We start from the raw sequence: 19,480 nt of genomic DNA, 5'->3' as shown, positions 1-19,480 counted from the left end.
TATAAATCAGTGGCAGCCCCTCCTTCCCAGGAAGAGCTGCCCATCCTCAAACCTACGTGTCCTTATGTGATTGCATTATTATTAAGTGTCATCGGTGTTATCAAGACAGCCAATGTGATGTGTGTGGGTGTGCGTCATTCCCTCATTATTTCACTTACAAAAAGCAGCTAACATTTCACATCAGAGAAGCAAGCCATCTATAAGGCTGAAAAATCCAAACAACCCCATCATAGAGATAGCAAAAACATGAGGTGTGGCCAAATCAACTGTTTGGTGCAATCTTAATAGAGAACGCACTGGTGAGCTCAAAAACACCAACAGACTTTGAAGACGGTGGAAAACAAGTTTGGTGGATGAAAGACAAATCTTTCACCTTGTCAAGACAAACTCCTCCACAACAGCTGGTCAAATTAAAGAATACTCTGGGTCCAAGTCAACAAATAAGAAAATACTTGTGTAAGACATAGATCTAGGAATCACAAGATATTTTACACTATGTGTGCTTACACTTTTTAAGAGCCCAGAAATAATTGAACAAACTAACGTATTCCTAAATCAGATTCCATACTTTGTTGCGAATTCTTTGCAACATGAAGTCTCCATTTCTTGTAAAATATTTTCAAGGATTAAATTCATGCCTTGAAATGCAGTACTTTCATCATGGCGAGAGAGGGAAAGTCTGTGTTAGAGATAAACCAATGTTTTCTCACGGCCAATAACCAACATTTGGAGCTGATATTTATTTACAATTAAAGTGAAAAATATTGGTGTCAAAAGAAATTTAAAAAAAAATACGAACTTCAACCCTTTACTTTGTTTAAATGCACTTAATTATATGTTTATTAAATGGCTTTTCATATGTGAAACATACTAGTTTGAGTGTTTTTTTTATGTTTTGATGTTCCACTATCCTTTTAAAGGTACAGTGTGTGTTATTTAGTAGCATCTAGTGGTGAACTACTAGAATGCATTCGAAGCGCGTGCATTTTGACGCTACGGTGCCTCAGAGAGACCACACTTTGTAAGCCTACCACCAAATACTACCAATTATTATTTGACGCGAGCGAGCGAGTGACGAGTGACTGGGCAAGCAGAAGTTAGCCGAAGTTAGTGGCTAATAAAAGCAACGAGCTAGTAAAAGCTATGTATGCAACTATGTTCGCTAAGTTCTTCTGCTTCATGTATCCTTAGCAGAAAGATGGTGATGAACCATGACCTGGTGGTGAACCATGACCTATGTAATAAAAATGGTTATTCCTACATCAAGGATTATGTTATATAAAAATGTATGTTGATGTGATGAAATTTTTTTTTTTTGCATATTATTGAAATTAATACTGGGTTTTTAAAATGAATTAACTTTTAGTTCACCACTAGATGGTGCTAAATTTTACACACTGTCACTTTAAATTGATTTTTTTTTTTTTTTTTTTAAAGAGCGATGTATGCCGCTATGCTTCAATATATCAAATATCGGCGCCGGCGATCAACCTTGATGCTGTCAGAGAGGAGAAATGTTGCAAAAGATGATACATGTTATGAGGTTAGTTACTTATGATGACAATGTGGTAATGTGGCCTGTTGCTATGCAGTTGCTTTGTGCCTATCTTAGTTTGCTCAGTCACTCCTATTTTTTCTATAGTGATTTTGTCATACAGGCCTTTACTCTGTCATATAGAATTGTACATTTCCCTTGTCTAGAGTTACTGAATGAGACTTTTGTCAGTATGCTGAGGTTAAATATCCGAGAATTCAGTTCAAGATTTTGGAGTCAAGAACTTCCCGTCCAAGGTTTTTACTTCAAGGACAGCTGCATCCAGCCCAGCTCGCCGCTCTTTTGTTATTTTGTATTTTTCTTGAGAATGACTGTTTGCCAACAGCTGTATCCCGTTCTCTGCGCGTGGGTCCTAATTCTGCACCTCACGTGACAATACATGCCCAGAAACACATTGTTTAAAGAAGTTATGATGTTCTCTGTAAGGTTTTATTTTGTGTGTGAAAGTTTTATCTAGCTTTGTTGAGAAAATATATTTGAATCAAAATGTAACTTAGACACACTCGTACTTTAAGGTATTAAAGTGAGTTGGACAGTTGTGTGACAATCCAAGACCTAAGTGCCCTCGGGAGTGGCTGCAATCCATTGATTTCTTTAATCACTTCAAGGTAATTATTCAGGAATAGACTGACTGAGCCCCGATGGGGGGGAGGACGATGTGATAGCAGGGCGGGACGCTTTCTGTCATCGGACCACAGCTCCTCTGGGATATATGCTCTGCGGGAACACTCTTAGACACATTATAATGGGCAGCGTGGAATGGATTTTAATGCAACAGAGCAGAGGGCCTCCAAATATTACCACAACCTTTTATATTTTACCCTTCTGCTCGTCTTCAAATTTTATTGTTTTATGTCCGCAGAATAGTTTCAGAGCAGATAAAGTGCCCATCACCTGGAATTTGGAGGTGATGTCAGGCTCCAATTACATTTACAAAGTTGATCTGAATGAGCTTGAAACCAGAAATAGACCAATAATAGTATATACTAGGGGTGGGTGATATGGCCTAAACATTATATCACAATATTTCAAAGAAATTTGCAGTGACGATATTTTTGACGATATTGGTAATAATTACTGAACAATAGATTTGTGATTGTTGCTTTGGAATAATAGAACTCTTATCAGCACAATATTTAAGCCACCTTTTTTCCACAATTGAAATGTAAACAAAGTGCAAATATAGCAACCGTAATGGAATGAAATGGAATTTAAAAAAAACAGGCCAGGTAGTGTTTACCCTGCGAGGTCTAATTGTAACATAACTGCACATAAAGCACATTTACTTAGCAAATATAAAGAAAACACAAACATTCAGAAGTCAGTGGCAAATTGCATGAGTCAAGAAAGTCGATTATTTTCTCCTCCTGTGTGGTTACTAATGTATTTAAATAAATAAAAAACAACTTCCTTTATGATGATAAGCCTAATTTCGATGTTTGTTATGTCACAGAGCAGTATATGATGTAATGTGTTAAATCTTCCTTTGTGATGTTGAGCCCTTCATCAGTTGTGTCAGTATTCTGCTTAGTGAATTTTATTTCAGAACCAGCCAGGTCTAACTAGGTGGTACATGCCTTCTGTTAAACTCAGCGAGACTTTCTTCAATAAAAGCGCAAAATGGCTGAGGTGGAGAAAATGAGCCTTGAGGATGGAAACAATGAAAAACTTGGACAAAGGTGCCATCCACTTAAGATTCCACTTAAGGTGAGTTTGTCTATCATTTTTACTACTTAGATTTGATTAATTTAAATGTTGTCGTTTTGGAATGTTGTATAGGAGGATCCTTTGTTGACATTTTTGCGCGGATGGTTGAGTGGCAGAAAACCTGGATGGCTGTATGCACACCGCGTAGACGAAGAAATTGCCGCTATCTAAGCACTTTAACGGCGGAAGGGAGGAGGAGGTTTACGGAAAAGCTCAATGTATGTCTTGGCAACAAAACTGAAACTATTGAAGGCCCGTATGAGACGTGGGATGATGACAACATTCGGTCCGACTCACCTGTTTCCCGGCCACACATCTGCTTTGGGGACATTTACTTTCATTTAATACAAAGCCCTGTGCAAAGATTGGTAATTATGCTGCATTCGAGGGTGGTCGGAAGTCGGATATGTCAGACTTGTTTTTTTTTCCCAGTCCCTGAAAGCGTTTGAAGCTAAAGTAAACAACCAAAATGGCGGATAGTGATAAGTTGTTTTTTATTTTGGTCCTCAAAACTCATTTTGACCTCCAGCAAACTTACCTTCTTGCAATTTTGCTTCATTTATTGTTTTTATCTTCATAATCATTCCATGTATTCCTCTGTATAATTTCATGCAGGGAGATAGCGGCATACTGTCACATCATACGTTGTTACGTGAAATTATGGCGAATATTCATGATTGAAGAAAGCTATCTAGTTTTATACTCTAGTAAATTGTGTTTTACTATTCACGGTCTGTGTTTCCAAAGGGTTCGCCAATTGTTTAGTGACGTCACTTGTAGTTCGTCGCTGAAGTCGGGGTCCTTTTTTTCCCGACTTCAAGGGGGCGTTCCCGTACACACTTCCTGGTTTGAACTCGGAAAAGTCCGAGTTCAAGAGGTCTATCGCGTTAGTTAAGTTTGTGGAAGTACTTCATTCCATATGTGAAAATGTTGACTGTGGTGTTTGATGACCAGGTAACGCTGCTGTTGTTGCTGTGCTTGCTTGTGGCCAGCACCATTGCCATCGTCATCGTATGGAAAGATAAACACCTGTGTTACTTCCTGCGTTACATTGTGTGTTATTTGCATTGTGTTGTGTCATGTGTTACATGGGTGTTTTTTTGTGTTGTTAAAATTACAGATGTTCGGTACTTATGATACAGAAAATTTCTACCAAAAAAAGAACATTGTTTTAAAAATATTATATATCCCAATTATAGCATATTTCCTTAAAATTGCTTAAAATGAATGGCAATTATTTAAGAATTTTTCAATTTGCTCAAAATGTTATTTTGCATAGATCACAAAATGATATATATATTTTTTTAATAGATAAATACAATGAATCAAATAATCCAGTGGCCAGGGGGGAAAAAGTCCCCATCAAAATAAAATTTTGTGGTTGTACAACTTATTTTTAAGGAATACAGTGAAGTGCAAAGAATTCAATTCAGTACAATAGGGCTTCAAGTAATTTAGTGACCATGTTAAGAATTCCTCAAGCTGTTTAGTGTGCGATGTTTAATTATATCTTGTTTTGAAATCCATGCTTTTAATTTGGAAGGGTGCTCTGTATTTCCGTTTTGTTTCACGTTCTCCGTTCGTCATTCATCTCCTAGCAGTGCAGTAGTCAATGACGTTATACTATATAATATACAAAGATCTGTCTGCACTACAGAGCTAATTAAATTGTTGAGTACAACTGAAGACTTATGTGCTCTCTTACCAGAGCCCCCTGTGGTGGTCAATAAATGCAAAATAACCATTTCAGCCGAAAAACGGCCACAAGAGCGGGTGCTGATACCAGTATCGATATCCGTTGCGAGTACCCATACCATGAAATGTGTCCTGGTATCGGCTGGATACCGATATGTGGTATCGGTACTCGCCCATCCCTATTTTAAAATCAGCCTATCTAACGTTTTTTTGTATTTTTAACTTGATCTACGAATGACCTGACCCATGCGTGTCCCTTGAGCACAAAAGCCTACGCAGACTCTCGCATTTCCTCATCCGCTTTCTCCCACAGAATCCTATCCCAACTGGGTTCCGGCTCCGGGCGCCGCTCTGGCCACTCCGTCTGAGTCCCTGTTTAGCGACAACGTTAACCTGAAGTGGGTGAAGTGGGAAGGGTCACTGCCCGACGGTGCAGTGGGCTTCTACATCCACTACACAGGGCGCACCGACTATGTGTGCACGTACCATTGCATACCGGGCTTCTACAACCCCGCCCTGGGACCCTACTGCCACTACCCCTTTGGAGCAGTCGAGCACAATGGCACCGATTTCGACATCCTGACCAACATTGACAACTTTGAGATCCTGGAGTGGAAGGAAGGCTCATACGGCTCTGTGCCGCTGAACAGTGTGGAGACGTGCCTCGATTACGAGACCAACTACGTGGGCAGGAACAAATACGGCCTTGGCAAGGTGGTGCCGAGCCAAGAGGCCTTCTTCTTGCCGTGGAAGGGCTCCGAGTACTGGTACAAGAGCTACCAAATCCTGACCATCAACCAGGACCCGTACGAGCAGCACATCTGCAACGTCCGCTACGACCTGGACCATGCGGCCATCTTCGAGAACTCGTCCCGGACCATTCACATCACCAATATGATCAATAGGGGCTGCAAGGTAGTCAGTTCTCAATTTCTATCAAATCCAAGAATGGTCGTGGAATTTTTCAGATTTGTAACACGAGGTTTCAAAATAGTACAGCAAAACTTCCAATGGAAATTTTCCAGACATTCATTCGCACTTTTCCATCCCTTTGATTGTATCTTTTTGCATTAAATGACCCTCACGTCCCTGTGAGTTCCCTACAAATTCCATTGGCGAGTTTCCATTTTGGAATACAAAAACTCAAAACTTCTTGAGCCTAACATGAAATGTTTGAAAACTTGACATAATGTTGTTAAAAACACACTGGAAATTTTCCTAAATTACTCCCAATTTCCCTAACCCCACACCCCCGCCCCCCACCCATAATTTCCATATTTAGATTAAAAGATTCTATACACGTAGACCATGTTTATACAAATTTTGATGTTTGGTTTTTATTCGAAGCAGAGATTTTTTTCCATTAAAATGTGATTTATGAGGAGATTAGACCATTGGTCGATATTCAGAGATTGTTCATTTTTCCAGTTAACAAGAATAGTTTTTTTAGCGATAAGAGCTGCAAGTGTAGATTAAAATTGTTAACGTGGTAAGTCAGTTGTTGTTATTAGGTCACCTAGCAAACACAAGTTTGGAGATAAAGGTATCCTACAGTCCAAGATACCGGAAAGTTTTTCTAAGACTTTAGTCCAGAAATACATAACCGGAGTGCATAACCATAAAGCATGAAAATAAGTCTCTGTAGTGTTATGTAAACACTGGAGACAAATGTCGGAGTCGGAGAGTCCCATTTTCTTCATCATATATTGAGTAATGTATGTTCTATGGATAATTTTATATTGGATAAGTTGTAAATGTAAGTGTTTTGTCATTTTAAATACGTTTTCACAAACTTGAATCCAAAAGTCAGATTCCGGCGCTATAGACAAGTCTGTCTCCTATTTCGTGATCGTTAAATACATTAAATCAGTATACAAAAGTAACATATATTTTTGAGAGTTGTTTTGTTGTTGTCGGAGAAAACTTTGTAATATCTTTAGCTAAAACAGGCGGTTGGAGAGTACGTCGAAGTGTTGGAATTTGTTTCGTTATCATACTTTTAATTTGCAGATAATGTAAATAAAATTCAGTTTTTTATTTTGTTTTTGTTTTTTTCAAACACAAAAAACAAACAATAAAAAACAAGTCATAAATGTCGTCATGATACAAGGAATACAACTCATAAGTGATTTAAAAATTTAACAGCTGATGGTACGAATGATCTCTGGTATTGATTGGACTTTGCCTTCTTAGACAAGGCCAACCTCCTTCCTGATGGCAATAATTGAAACTTTGTAAAAATAAAAAAAAAAAGGGGCGGGGGGCTGCTGGGGTTCTGCCAGGATGCCCTTAGCCCTTCAATTACATCTAGTTTGGTAGACCTGGCTGAGATCAATAAAATCAATCCCAGTTATCTTTCTACACTACTTGTCAACACCTCCTAGCTTGTTTTTATTAACCAGGCTGAGATTGCAAAACCAACAAATTATTGCAAACGTGAGTAAGGATTCATCGAATGACGAATAGAACATTTTCACAAGTGAGAAATCCTCAACTTCATCAAAAAGAACAATCTCTGATTGGCCTTCTTCAGAATTTTGTCTGTATTACAAGTCAACTAGTTATCCAAAATAGTTCCTAAATATTGTATTGTATTATCTATCCATCTATCTAAATAAGCTATTGTAAAGATATTTTTGGGTAATTTTCTACACTGAGCAGCTTCAAATAACCATCAATTCCCCATTCATTACTATAAATTCCCAGGAGTTCCAATGGAACATTTCTCATTTGCAATAATACAGTGTTTCAAAAGTCTGACTTTCAAATATCTAAAGATATTTACAAAAAAAAATCTTTCCAGAAATTTACTGGAAATTCTCCACCCCTTCACTTGATTTTGATACTTTTCCATTAAATATGTGACTCTCAACTATAAATTCCCAGGAATTCCCATGGAATTTTTGATTTTGTAATAGTCTTAAAATTCCACAATTTAACTTTCCATGGAAATTTACGAAAAAGTCTCCAGAATATTGCTGTAAATCGTTCACCGATTGTCACTCTTGTCATGATTAATTGTGGAACATGTTCAATTTGGAAAACAGTACTTTGACGATTCCCCATGTGAAATTTCACAGACGTTGACTAAGACGCTGAATATCACCGAGACTACCATGATTGAGAACACATGGAACATCGGCCGGGCTATCAAGATGGGCGTCAAGAGCAGCATCACGGCCAATGTCCCGCTACTGTCGTCAGGCAACCTGAGTTTGAGCAGTAAGATGACCTTCCAGTTCTCCAGCAAGACCACCCATGCGGAGACCATCTCCCGCTTGGAGACCATGAATGTGGAGGTGCCACTCAACCACTCATGCGAGATGCGAATGGAGATACGGAAGACGACGATCGACATACCGTACAAGGCCCTCCTCACCCGCAAGTACCGCAACTGCAAGACCAAGAGGACGACCATATCGGGCACCTTCAACGGCGGCGTCGTTGAAGACGCGCACACTAGGATGCAGCGTTGCCGGCCCGTGTACAACGCAGAGCCCTGCCCATGATGACCATGATCATCACATGCCACTGCAAAAATCAGCTATCTAACCTAGCCTTAAACTCTTATATCAAGCCATAAAGTCTTATTGATCTTGTTTTGAGAATAATATAGTATCTAAGAGCAGAATTTCTAAGATTATTAACTCATTCACTGCCATTGACGGCTTTAGATGTCAAAAATTCATTTTAACTATTGCAATTAGGTTAAACATTTTTTTTCTTCTTTTGTTAACAAGAGTATGAAAACCTAGACCTTTTTTTATTGTACATTTATAACAAATATAAAATTTGTGATTAATCGTGAGTTAACTATTGAAGTTATGCGATTAATAACAATTAAAAAATTTAATCATCTGACGTGATTTAAAAAAAAAAAAACTAAAATACGGTTGGTGACTGGTTAGCACGAACGCCTCCCAGTCCTGAGGACGTGAGATCGAGTCTGTGCTTCGTCCTTCCTGGGTGTAGTTTGCATGTTCTCCCCGTGCTTGCATGGGCTTTCTCCAGGTGCTCCGGTTTACTCCCACATTCCAAAGACATGCATGGTAGGTTAATTGAACACTCTAAATTGTCCATAGGCTGGCAACCAGTTCAGGGCAAACCCTGCCTACTGCCCGATGCCGGCTGGGATAGGCTTCAGCGCGATCCCTTGTGAGGACAAGCGGTTAAGAAAATGGATGAATATTTCTATTAGTTCAACATTTTTTCCCACTTTTGTCAACAGAAGTATGAAAACCTTGAATTTTTTTTGTATTAGAACAGATATAAAATTTGTGATTAATTGTAAGTTAACTAGTGAAGTCATGCGATTAATTCTTTTTTAAAAATTACAGCCGTCCGGCGCCCCTAATTTTTAATAATATTTTCTTTAAAAAAAAAAAAAACATTAAAAAAAAAATCTAAAAAAAGAAAAAGAAAAGATTATTAAAAATTAGGGGCATCAGGCGATTAAAATTTGTAAATGTAATTAATCGCATGACTTCACTAGTAATTAATTTTTGACGTCTATAACTGTCAAGGCAGTGAATGAGTTAGGAGATAAATGATTCTCACACATTTAATCAAAGCATTTGAGTTTATTGATATAGATTACGTTTTATATTTGCTTATGGCTGATGCCAAAAGTGTACTCAGTAAACTTATTGGCACCACAGTATTAAACAGAAACAGCTTGCTCTTATTAAGAAGGATTAGATGTCCACAAACTTTTTGCTTAAGTGTTAAAATTGAAGAATGGCTATTCTCTATTATAAGACATGAAACGCAGTAGGCCTGTCATTAACTAGTGAGATTAAAGGGCTAATGACATGTGTGTACATACATTTATCTTACAATTTAAACACATAGTTATAACCAGTACCATATAGGTGTGATATTTTATACCAAAAAATGTTTTTTATTAAACAAAATGGTATTTGACATGAAATTGTTGATATAAAGGGCATTTGTGTGAAACTTTAAGTGATTTAATCCAAACAGTGGAGTAGTTATATTGTTATAAGTGAGTTGAGTTTTAAAACTTTTTAGTTTAGAAAGACAAATGCAGCAAAGGGAGACTACCCTTGAGCACGCTGATGTATTGGGGGGATGACGTAGAGGCCCGTTAGTGATAGTGCTTTGAAAAAGACAGTTATCGTCTCTAAAACAGCAACTGTGTAAGAACGCAGGACTAAAAAAGGAGAAATACTCGTCTTATATTGAATACAGCTAAATTTAGAAATAAGACAGAGAAGGGGAACCACTCTCGAGCAGTGGGGTGAATGGGGAAGTCATCAGAGCACTTTCCCCCCTCTATTGCCCAAATCTGTCTTAAAATTTTCAGATCTACGTGGAAAACGAGAGCCGGCCACTCACTTTTTTTCACCTATAACGGATTATTTCACTGGAAGCTTATTTTGCCCTCACTTAATGGATTTTATTATTATTATTATTTTCCCTTGCAATCCAGTAAGTACGAATATTTAGTCCTAAAGAATTACTGACTTTCGTCCATATTGTGTGTTTTTTCTTTCTTTTTTCTTTTTGCAGTAGCTGGGTTTTAGATAAGTAATCTCTGCAAGAGTTGCATCAGGCTCGCGCTGTGAAATTGCCAAGAGAAGTGATGTCTGTGTAATATCGAGCAGTTGTATTATTTCTAAATACTGTAGTTAATAAATAAAAAATAAATAAAATTCTCTCCTAGTTATTTCTTCTTACTTTGAGTTGGGTCTAGCTTATTTTATGATAGTTTTAGAGTGAAAGAGTAACTGCATACTAGACATTCAGAGTAGTCTATACAAACTATTTTATTCCGACAATTTTTGAATTGTCACTTTGTGAAATAAAGTTAGAATTATTATTTTTAACAAACTTTGTCTTATTAGTAATTAGGAGAATTAACTTTTATATTAATTAATTATACATTTAAATACTTTATTTGATTAAACTAAGAATTTAAATAACTTTAGTTTGAAAATTGTCTTATAAGGGATTATCAGAAATACAGACCTACTTTTATCTGATTGAAATCTTTTCTCTAATAACTTTAGTTTGAAAATTGTTTTATAAGGGATTATCAGAAATACAGACCTACTTTTATCTGATTGAAATCTTTTCTCTGAGTTGTCAGAAGAATTTATAGATAGAATTATTTAATGTAGTCTAAAGTTTGAATATCAAATTTAGTAAATTTTAAACTAAGATTTGCTAACTTGGAAGCATTAACTGGTAAATTAAAACACTTTATTCAGTTATAAGAATTTAGTCTTAGTATAAAAGCTGAAAGTATATGATAAAATCCTTCCTCTTATTACTCAGACTCTACTGCTTTTTGGCATTGTTGGGTTTGAGGAATTCTTCTTGGTTTTTGACTTGAATAGATTTTATTTGAATCATTTTAATTATTAAATCTCATTTGGCTGTAATTTTTCCTACTTCATTTTACATTTTCGGTAAACAAATTGGACCTAGTTTAAGACAAATTTTTAATTTAAATTTTAATTATTTAGGTATAGTTAAATTTAAGGAATTTACTCTTTTGGCTCAACTATTTAGCAACATGATTAATTACATTCCTTTTTATTAATGTATTCTTTTCTAGTCTTAGAAAATACAACAATATTTCTCTTTTTGACATTATTTAGACGCAAAGGTTATTTAAACCTATTTTTGCCATTCTTCTTTTTGTTTGTACTCATTAATTCACCTGAAACCTATTAAAAATCCCATCCCTTTCCCCTGAACCGAATACTTCAGAATCCCGATAGAGTTGAGAAGTTGTCAGGAGACCCAAGGAGTGATCAAAGAAAAGAGAAAAGTGAAATCCAGCACCGACCGGACACCAACTACTACACACAGGGTTACAAACCAGAATCTTTCACCAACCCCAGAATCATCTAAATTCCAACAAATTAGTAGATCTCAAGAGATCATAGGAAAGACTAAAGAAAGGAATGAAGGACAGATGAAGCAGAGTGCGATCCACAGACATCAGCCTCCACCGATTCAGCGAGCAGAGGAAGAAGCAGATTGTGTTTGAATTTCGGTAGATGCTGGTGTGGTGGATCTGGCATGCATGAAAAACCTCTACCAAAGAGGGGAGCCGTCGACCCCGGCCAGGACAGGGCAAGCACAACCCCCCAGGCCCCGCGGGGACCATCGGCCGGAGAGCAAACCCAGGAGCCCAGAGAATGAATGAAAAATGTTATTGGGTTCATTGGCAAATTAAAAATTCAACATGGTCAAAAAAAAAATTCACAGATCATCCAATAGAAAAATGAAATCATGAACAATGGAAAAGATTACCAAACATTCAACAGACATCAACTTCATTATGCTGGTAAATAAATCTGTGATTATCTTTCCATAGTATAGCTCATTATCATACCATCCTTACCAAGTTTTTTCATCATACTTAATAACCTACAGGTTTTGATACTTTCAGAACAGTTGTTCCACAGATTGACACCTTTTACTGACACACAGTGATTTTTAATGTTTGTACGTATTTTGGGTTTTTCAAATAGTAGGGATCCTCTGAGATTATATTTTTTGTCTCTGACTTTAAACAATGTCGGGATACTTTGTGGTAACTGTCCATTTTTTGCCTTAAACATCATTTGGAGTGTTACGACTTACTATGTCATTAAATTTTAGTATATATAACTGAATAAAAAGTGGATTAGTTGATTCTCTATACGCTTTTTGACTAGTAATTTGTATTGCTTTCTTTCGCAACAAGAAAATAGCATTTGTATTTGTTTTATAAGTATTTCCACAAACCTCAATACAGTAAGTCAAATATGAAACTACGAGTGAATAATATAATATTTTCAGGGAGTTCTGATTTATAAAATGTTGTGCCTTGTATAAAAGAGCAATACATTTTGACATTTTCATTTTGACATAGTTTATATGAGATTTCCAATATAATTTATGATTATTACCCCTAGAAATTTAATTTCGGTCACAGTATCATTTTCAACCTCATTAATTTTAATCTTTCTGCGTTCAACTGATGCCCGATTTCCAAAAACGATGCATTTTGTTTTCCCACTGTGCAGTGATAATTTGTTTGCATCAAACCATTTCTTAACAATTTGTAATTCATTCTCAACTGTATCCAGGAGTTGTTTCAGGTGATCCCCACTACAAAAAAAATGTTGTGTCATCAGCAAATAAAACCCTTCAATGAAGTGGTAACCAAATGTAAATCATTAATATACAAAATAATAAGTAGGGTCCAAGAACTGATCCCTGTGGAACACCACGTTACATTAAAAATCTTTGAATTTGTGTTGTTAATATAAGCAAACAGTTGCCGTTCTCATAAATAACTAGTTCGCCAATCATAGGCCCGTCCGCTAATACCATACCTATGAAACTTTAACGAGAACAATTTATGATCAATAGTGTCAAAAGCCTTATGCAGATCCAAGAAAATGCCTACTGAATATTCATTTCTTTCAGTAGCATTTGCAATCTATTCAACCAAATCGATCAGAGCAAATTAAGTAGTTTAGTTAGAAAGTTATTTAACATTTTTGATAAATATGTTTTCCAAGATCTTAGAAAACTGTGATAGGAGGGATATAGGCCTATAATTGAAAAACAAATGCTTGTCACCTGATTTATAAATTGGTATGACTTAAGCTATTTTCATTGATTTGGGGAATTTTCCCACCATCAGAGACTGATTGCAAATATAAACTAAAGGATTAATAATACAATCAAGGTTTTTTTTTTATCAACATGTAATATCCATTCTAATCAGGGATCTTTTGTCTGCAAATTTGTAAACAATATCTATTATTTTTGCTTTATCGGTTTCTCTTACAAAAATTGAATGTACATTACTATTTATAATATTAATGTTCACACCATCAGTGGTACTTGAAGATTGAATGGAGTCAGCTAATGATTTTCCAATGTTCACAAAGTAAACATTAAATTTGTCAGCTATCTGTTTGTTTTCCCTGATGATGATATCATTATTTAGAGAGAAGTAACATGGATAATTTCTATTCATTTTTTTCCTTTTTTATGATTTCATTTAGGACTTTCCAGGTTATTTTGAAATTTTTCTTATTATTCTGCAGCAGTTTACTATAATCTATTTTCTTTCTATATCTCAAAATACTAATTAATTTATTTGTATAATTCTTATATTGATATTCTGCTTCCTTTGTTCTAAGTTTTACACATTCCTAACAAAAAATATTTTTTTTTTGAGCAAGCATTTTTTAATCCTTTTGTCAACCATGGCTTATCCGTGTATTTCTTTTTTTCAATTTTTACCACAAGTGAACAATGTTTGTCATATAGTTTTGAAAAAATAGAAATAAATGATTCATATGATTTATCTACATCTTCAACATACACTGTACTCCAGTCCTGAGTGGTTAAATCTTCCCTTAGTTGGTTAAGAGCACTTTCTGTTACATGTCATATTGAACTACTTTTACCTATCTCGTTATGTTTAATTAATCTGGTTCTAAAAGCAACAAACACAGGCAAATGATCGGTTATATCATTTAAGATTAAACCACTGGTGATACATCCTTTGTGGACAGTGGTGAAAATATTATCAACAAGTGTAGCAGAGTTATCACTTATCCTACTCGGGTGTGTAATAGAAGGGTACTGTCCTAAGCAGTAGATAGAAATTAATAAGTCAGCAATTTGTGTTTGTCCATGAGGATTCAACAAATCAATGTTAAAATCCCCACACACAAACTGTCTTGTTATTTGATGAGTTGGATATTTCTGTCATTTTATCTCTGAATGCATCAATGTTGTTTCCTGGAGCCCGATATACACATCTTGTAATTATATTTTTGGATTTTTTCTATTTAATTTCAACAGTGACACATTCCATAACATTTTCAATTGCAATTGACATGTTTTTGATAATCTCACTATGATTTGATGATTCAATATACAGGGCAACTCCGCACCTACTTGAAACTAAGGCGACATTTTCCAAATACCATGGACAAATGCCAAAACCACCTTACATTTGGTCTTAACTGAATGGCATTTCTCATTGCTTTCATCAAATTGCCAATGATTGAACTACATTAGTTGGTTTTCAGTCTCATGGCTGTCCTCTCCAAAACATGTCAGCAGGATTTCAGTGTGTAAGTCATAATATGCTAAATCATCTTTTCAATTGACAAAATTAGTCAAACATATCACAGGAGATCAGTGTAGAGGATGGTTGAGACATTCACATCGTTTTTTTTTTCCTCGTTGCATTACAAGGGAAAATATTGGCTGTGATGTAAATGAAAACCTTTGGCCAATAAAGAGCAGCATATGGATGGGCAAGAGGGGGAAGGTGACGATAGTGACTGCACAGTAAATTCTGTGGAGTAAATTTGACTCTAACTAGAGTAAATTTGACTCTATTTTGAGTTGGACCAAATTGACTCAATTTAGAGTCATATTTACACTTGGAAGAGAGTAAAATAAAGAATTGGGAAGGAAAAAAAGTCACTGAAGGGTTGAGGAACCTTCCCGAGCTACATTACTTCTACTGTTTGCTTGGCTCCGAGATGTTTATGTTCTCTGAGTTATGAAGATTGCAGCTGACACGAGCGATACACTATAATAGCACAAAGCAGGAGCTCTGTTGCTCAGGGCATCTATAGCTGTCTCCCAAGCAGAAGGTCGTGAGTTCGTTCCTCAACCCTTGAGTGACTTTTATTTATTTTCCAATTATTTATTTTACTCTCTTCTAAGTGTAAATATTACTCTAAAACTGAGTCTATTTGGTCCCACTCTAAATAGAGTCAAATTTACTCGACAGAATTTACTGTGTAGTGAAAGTGTCAAAGTAGTTGGTTCTTCATTTACGCTGTGTGCTAGATATAATTTTAGTTGTTCGTTTTTTATTTTTCATAAATATACAGAATTCGGCTTAAACTTTCGTTTGTTGCACTCTAATGTGTGAGTAACTTTGTGTGAACAAAAAGTGTTACAATGTCCTTGACTGTGAGTGGAAAATGTCAAACCGCAAATTTTGAAAACTGCTCTTTTACGCCTGATGGATGACAATCATGTTTTATTGACTTTATAGACTCATTTTAGTGGGAGGGATGAAGGCAGTGCTGCACTACTGCATCATAACCAAACTTATGATTACATTAAATTATGTCCTATTTTAGTCCTGCTTTATATTAATTTCCTTTTTCAACCCAATAAGACCCACTTAATATCACAGAGGAAGTCAGAAAACATTGGGTTTAATAATTAATTTAATGATGATAAATCATTTATGTTACATTGGATGTGAATCACACACTTTCTTACCTTTGCATCAAAAGCCAGTTTCTTCACAGTCCATCTAATCAATCAACTTACTTCGTATGTACATCATTAAACATTATACAAAGCGCATGTGTTGCTTTTAGCACCAGTGCTGATTCCAAACACTTGTACACACAGGAGGCTTTTAGATGGCACAAGACAATAAAATTAAAGATCCCTCCATTTTCCACCCGCTTATCTGTGGTCAGGTCGCGGAGGCAGCAGTTTTAACAGGAAAGTCGAGACTTTCCTCTCCCTGGCCACTTTTTGTGAAACTCCAACCCCAAAAAGTACGCAGGCCAGCCGACAGAAATAATCTGAGGCTTCCTGCTAATGCGACCTACGCAGAACACCTCACAGGAAGGTGACCAGGAGGAATCCTAACCAGATGTCCGAGCCACCTTATCCCACTCCTCTCAACATGGAGGAGCAGCAACTCAACTCAGAGTCCCTCACGGATGACTGAGCTTCTCCCCCTATCTCCCAAACATCATCTTCAAAATGCAGAAATGCAATACTGAGGCCAACAAACCGGACCCCGTCAATGCCTCGGCTGCGCCTAGAAATTCTGTCCATGCCTTGTCGGGCCGAGGTCGATGGCTCCCCTCTTTGGTGGAGGTTTTCACGCATGCCAGATCCACCACACCAGCATCTACTGAATATCCAAACAGAATTTGCTTCTCCCGCTGGTCGCTGAATCAGTGGAGGCTGGTGTTTGTGGATCTCATTCTGCTTCATCTATTCTTCTTTCCTTCCTTTAGTCTTTCCTCTGGCCTATTGAGGTCTCCCTAATCTGTTGGAATTTAGATGTTCCTGGGGTTGGTGAAATATTCTGGTTTTGTAACTCTGTGGGTGGTAGGTGGTGTCTGCTTGGTGCTGGATTTCACTTGGTTTCATCTTTCTTTCTTTTAATACTTCCTCTGGTCTCGTGACAACTTCGCGACTGGTGGAATTCTTAAGTATCTTGTTAAGGTAAAGAGTTTGGGGTTTTTAACAGGTTTCAAGAAAAAAAATCTGTCTATAAAGGTTAGTAACAGAATCAGTGACAAAAGTCAACCTTTGTGCCGTCCAACCCTCACTGGAAATGAACCTGACTTTCTACCGGCAATACAAACCAAACACTGGTATCAGTTGTACAGGGACCAAACAGATGAGTGAGCGGGCAAAAGCCTCAGCAGAGTGCATTATTTTATGTCTTTCTATGGTTTCCTTACAAGAGAATTTTTGGCCACAACCTGAGCAGCTAAAATGTGTGGGTTATTGTATGTATTTCTAAGGATTTCTTACGAGAGAATCTATGGCCACAAACTGAGCAGGTGAAAGGTTTTTCCCCAGTGTGGATTCTTATGTGCGATTTTAAGGTTGTGTTATGAGAGAATTTTGGGCCACAAAATGAGCAGGTGTAAAGTTTCTCCCCAGTGTGGGTTCTCATATGACTTGTTAAGTGCTCCATCAAATTGAATCTTTGGCCACAAACTGAACAAACAGAAGGTTTCTCCTGACCAGTGTGTGTTATTGTGTGTATGTTTAAACTTCGCTTCAGAGAGAAGCTTTCGCCACAAAATGAGCAGGAAAAAGGTTTCTCCCCAGTGTGGGTTCTTGTGTGAGGTTTTAAATCATGCTTCCGCCTGAATCTCTTGCCACAAACTGACCAGGCGAATGGTTTCTCGCCAGTATGTACACTCATGTGTTGATTCAAATAGCTCTTACAAGCAAATGCTTTTCCACAATCAGAACATTTTGAGCTTTTGTTGTCAATGTGACATGTCATATCACCTCCAGACTCATGCTCATCATCCTCATTATTGTGAGGCGTGTGTGGCAGCATGTTGTCACTATTTGGTAGTGGGGTTAAGAGGCCTTTTGGTTGTGATCCTCCCCAGTGGTCTCCTTCACCTTTTGTTGACATGTGTTGACAAGAGCTGCTGCTGGGAATCTCCGCCCCTCTGCTTATCTCACTTTGACCTTCATCTTCACTCTTCAATGATGGCTTAAAGATCTTCTCCTCCACCTCCTCCTCTTTGATGTATGGAGGGTCTTGTCCCACCTCTTTTATGCAAGGCGGCTCTGGCTCCTCTTTTTTAATATAAGGAAACTGCTTCTCCTCTTCGTCTTTAAAGTGGGTGATCGCTTCACCCTCCTCTTCCTCTTTAATGTGATGGTGCTCTGGCTCGAACATCTTGACCGACGTCTGCAAGACACAAGAATACAAATACACTTGGTATTGTGGTTTATAATTATAATGAACTAAAGAATGTTATTAGCAGTGATTGACGATTTAAGATTACTAATAGGGCCCGACTGATATGCGCTTTTTTTAATATATATATAAAATATGTATATATATATATATATATATATATATATGTATATATAATATATAAATATTCATTCATGAAGACGGCAAGACGCTGATGCAAATAAAGTCTGTTAAACACCACCTGGCAGGGATGATGAAAGAATTAAGGTAACCTAGACTCACAGCTGGGGGAGGGGAGCCACCCTGCTAGAAGAGACAGCAGGACCCTTCCAACCACATATAAGTACAGACGATGCTATTAGCCCTACTGTCTGTGTAGGAGGAAAAAGAGCAAGTCTGATTTATTGGCATCAAAATTGAATGGCTACATGATCAAAATCTATGTAGGCTGCATCTCCTGTCATAAAGTGAAGCAACTCTGTGTCCAAGCAATTAAAAAAAAGTCAATGCTTACGTTATCTTCAAAGTATATTCCATTTCAATGTGCACAATGTAATGTTTTGTTCTAATGTAGTTAAAATTGCGGTTTTGCATTTACGTTGATGTGAGTGAATGAGGGAAAATATTACTAGGAGATTGAGCTTGGTGTTACTGGTGTTTTTGTTAACTGTTATTTTGCACATCATTGAATTTATTTATTTTTTTAACTGAAAAAACGTTTCTCATGTAAGTGTAAGGCAGTAACCTAATGCAAGTGTAAGATCTGTTGTGTTTTATTGTGTATACGGTGTAACTGTACCAAAAGGAGTAATTTTAGGAGTAGGAATTTAAAAAAAATGTTTTTTTAAAATATGTCAGTCAGGGAGTTCCGACAAGAAATTCCAACCACTTTTGCCCATGACGAGCACATTCCTACATTATTTACATGGTATATTAAATGGAATCCAGACTGTCATGCCAAGTTTGCTCTATATTATTTATTTGGTTGTTACTAACATAACTATGATATTCATTTTTCAAAAATCATTTCC

At 36.8% G+C, this 19,480-nt stretch overlaps 2 protein-coding genes across 3 annotated transcripts in view; one reads left to right on the top strand and one right to left on the bottom strand.

Annotated features, from left to right (window-relative positions):
• The window catches only part of LOC144040644 (uncharacterized), a 55,683-nt gene extending 36,551 nt beyond the window's left edge, over positions 1-19,132 (bottom strand). Inside the window, exons 1-4 of the mRNA XM_077555013.1 lie at positions 19,079-19,132; positions 17,775-18,440; positions 17,537-17,603; positions 16,243-16,247 (exon numbers count right to left, since the gene is read on the bottom strand). Of these exons, the coding sequence (XP_077411139.1) occupies positions 16,243-16,247; positions 17,537-17,603; positions 17,775-18,440; positions 19,079-19,132 (792 nt within the window). The remainder of the gene's footprint in view (positions 1-16,242; positions 16,248-17,536; positions 17,604-17,774; positions 18,441-19,078) is intronic.
• Positions 1,478-10,646, top strand: LOC144040318 (natterin-3-like). 2 transcript variants are annotated; one of them, XM_077554433.1, is made up of 5 exons: positions 1,478-1,543; positions 3,149-3,262; positions 4,217-4,284; positions 5,272-5,872; positions 8,038-10,646. In XM_077554433.1, the coding sequence occupies exons 2-5, from the start codon at positions 3,176-3,178 to the stop codon at positions 8,464-8,466; spliced, it is 1,185 nt and encodes a 394-aa protein (XP_077410559.1). In that variant the 5' UTR covers positions 1,478-1,543; positions 3,149-3,175; the 3' UTR covers positions 8,467-10,646. The 2 variants fall into 2 exon arrangements, with proteins under 2 accessions (XP_077410559.1, XP_077410558.1); XM_077554432.1 differs by lacking the exon at positions 1,478-1,543 and having other exon boundaries at positions 1,574-3,262.
• Positions 19,133-19,480: the final 348 nt, after the last annotated feature.

This window comes from Vanacampus margaritifer, chromosome 20, assembly GCF_051991255.1.
Source record: "Vanacampus margaritifer isolate UIUO_Vmar chromosome 20, RoL_Vmar_1.0, whole genome shotgun sequence".
NCBI lineage: Eukaryota > Metazoa > Chordata > Actinopteri > Syngnathiformes > Syngnathidae > Vanacampus > Vanacampus margaritifer.
Note: the sequence above shows the minus strand (reverse complement) of the source record. Positions and strands in the feature narration are given on the sequence as shown.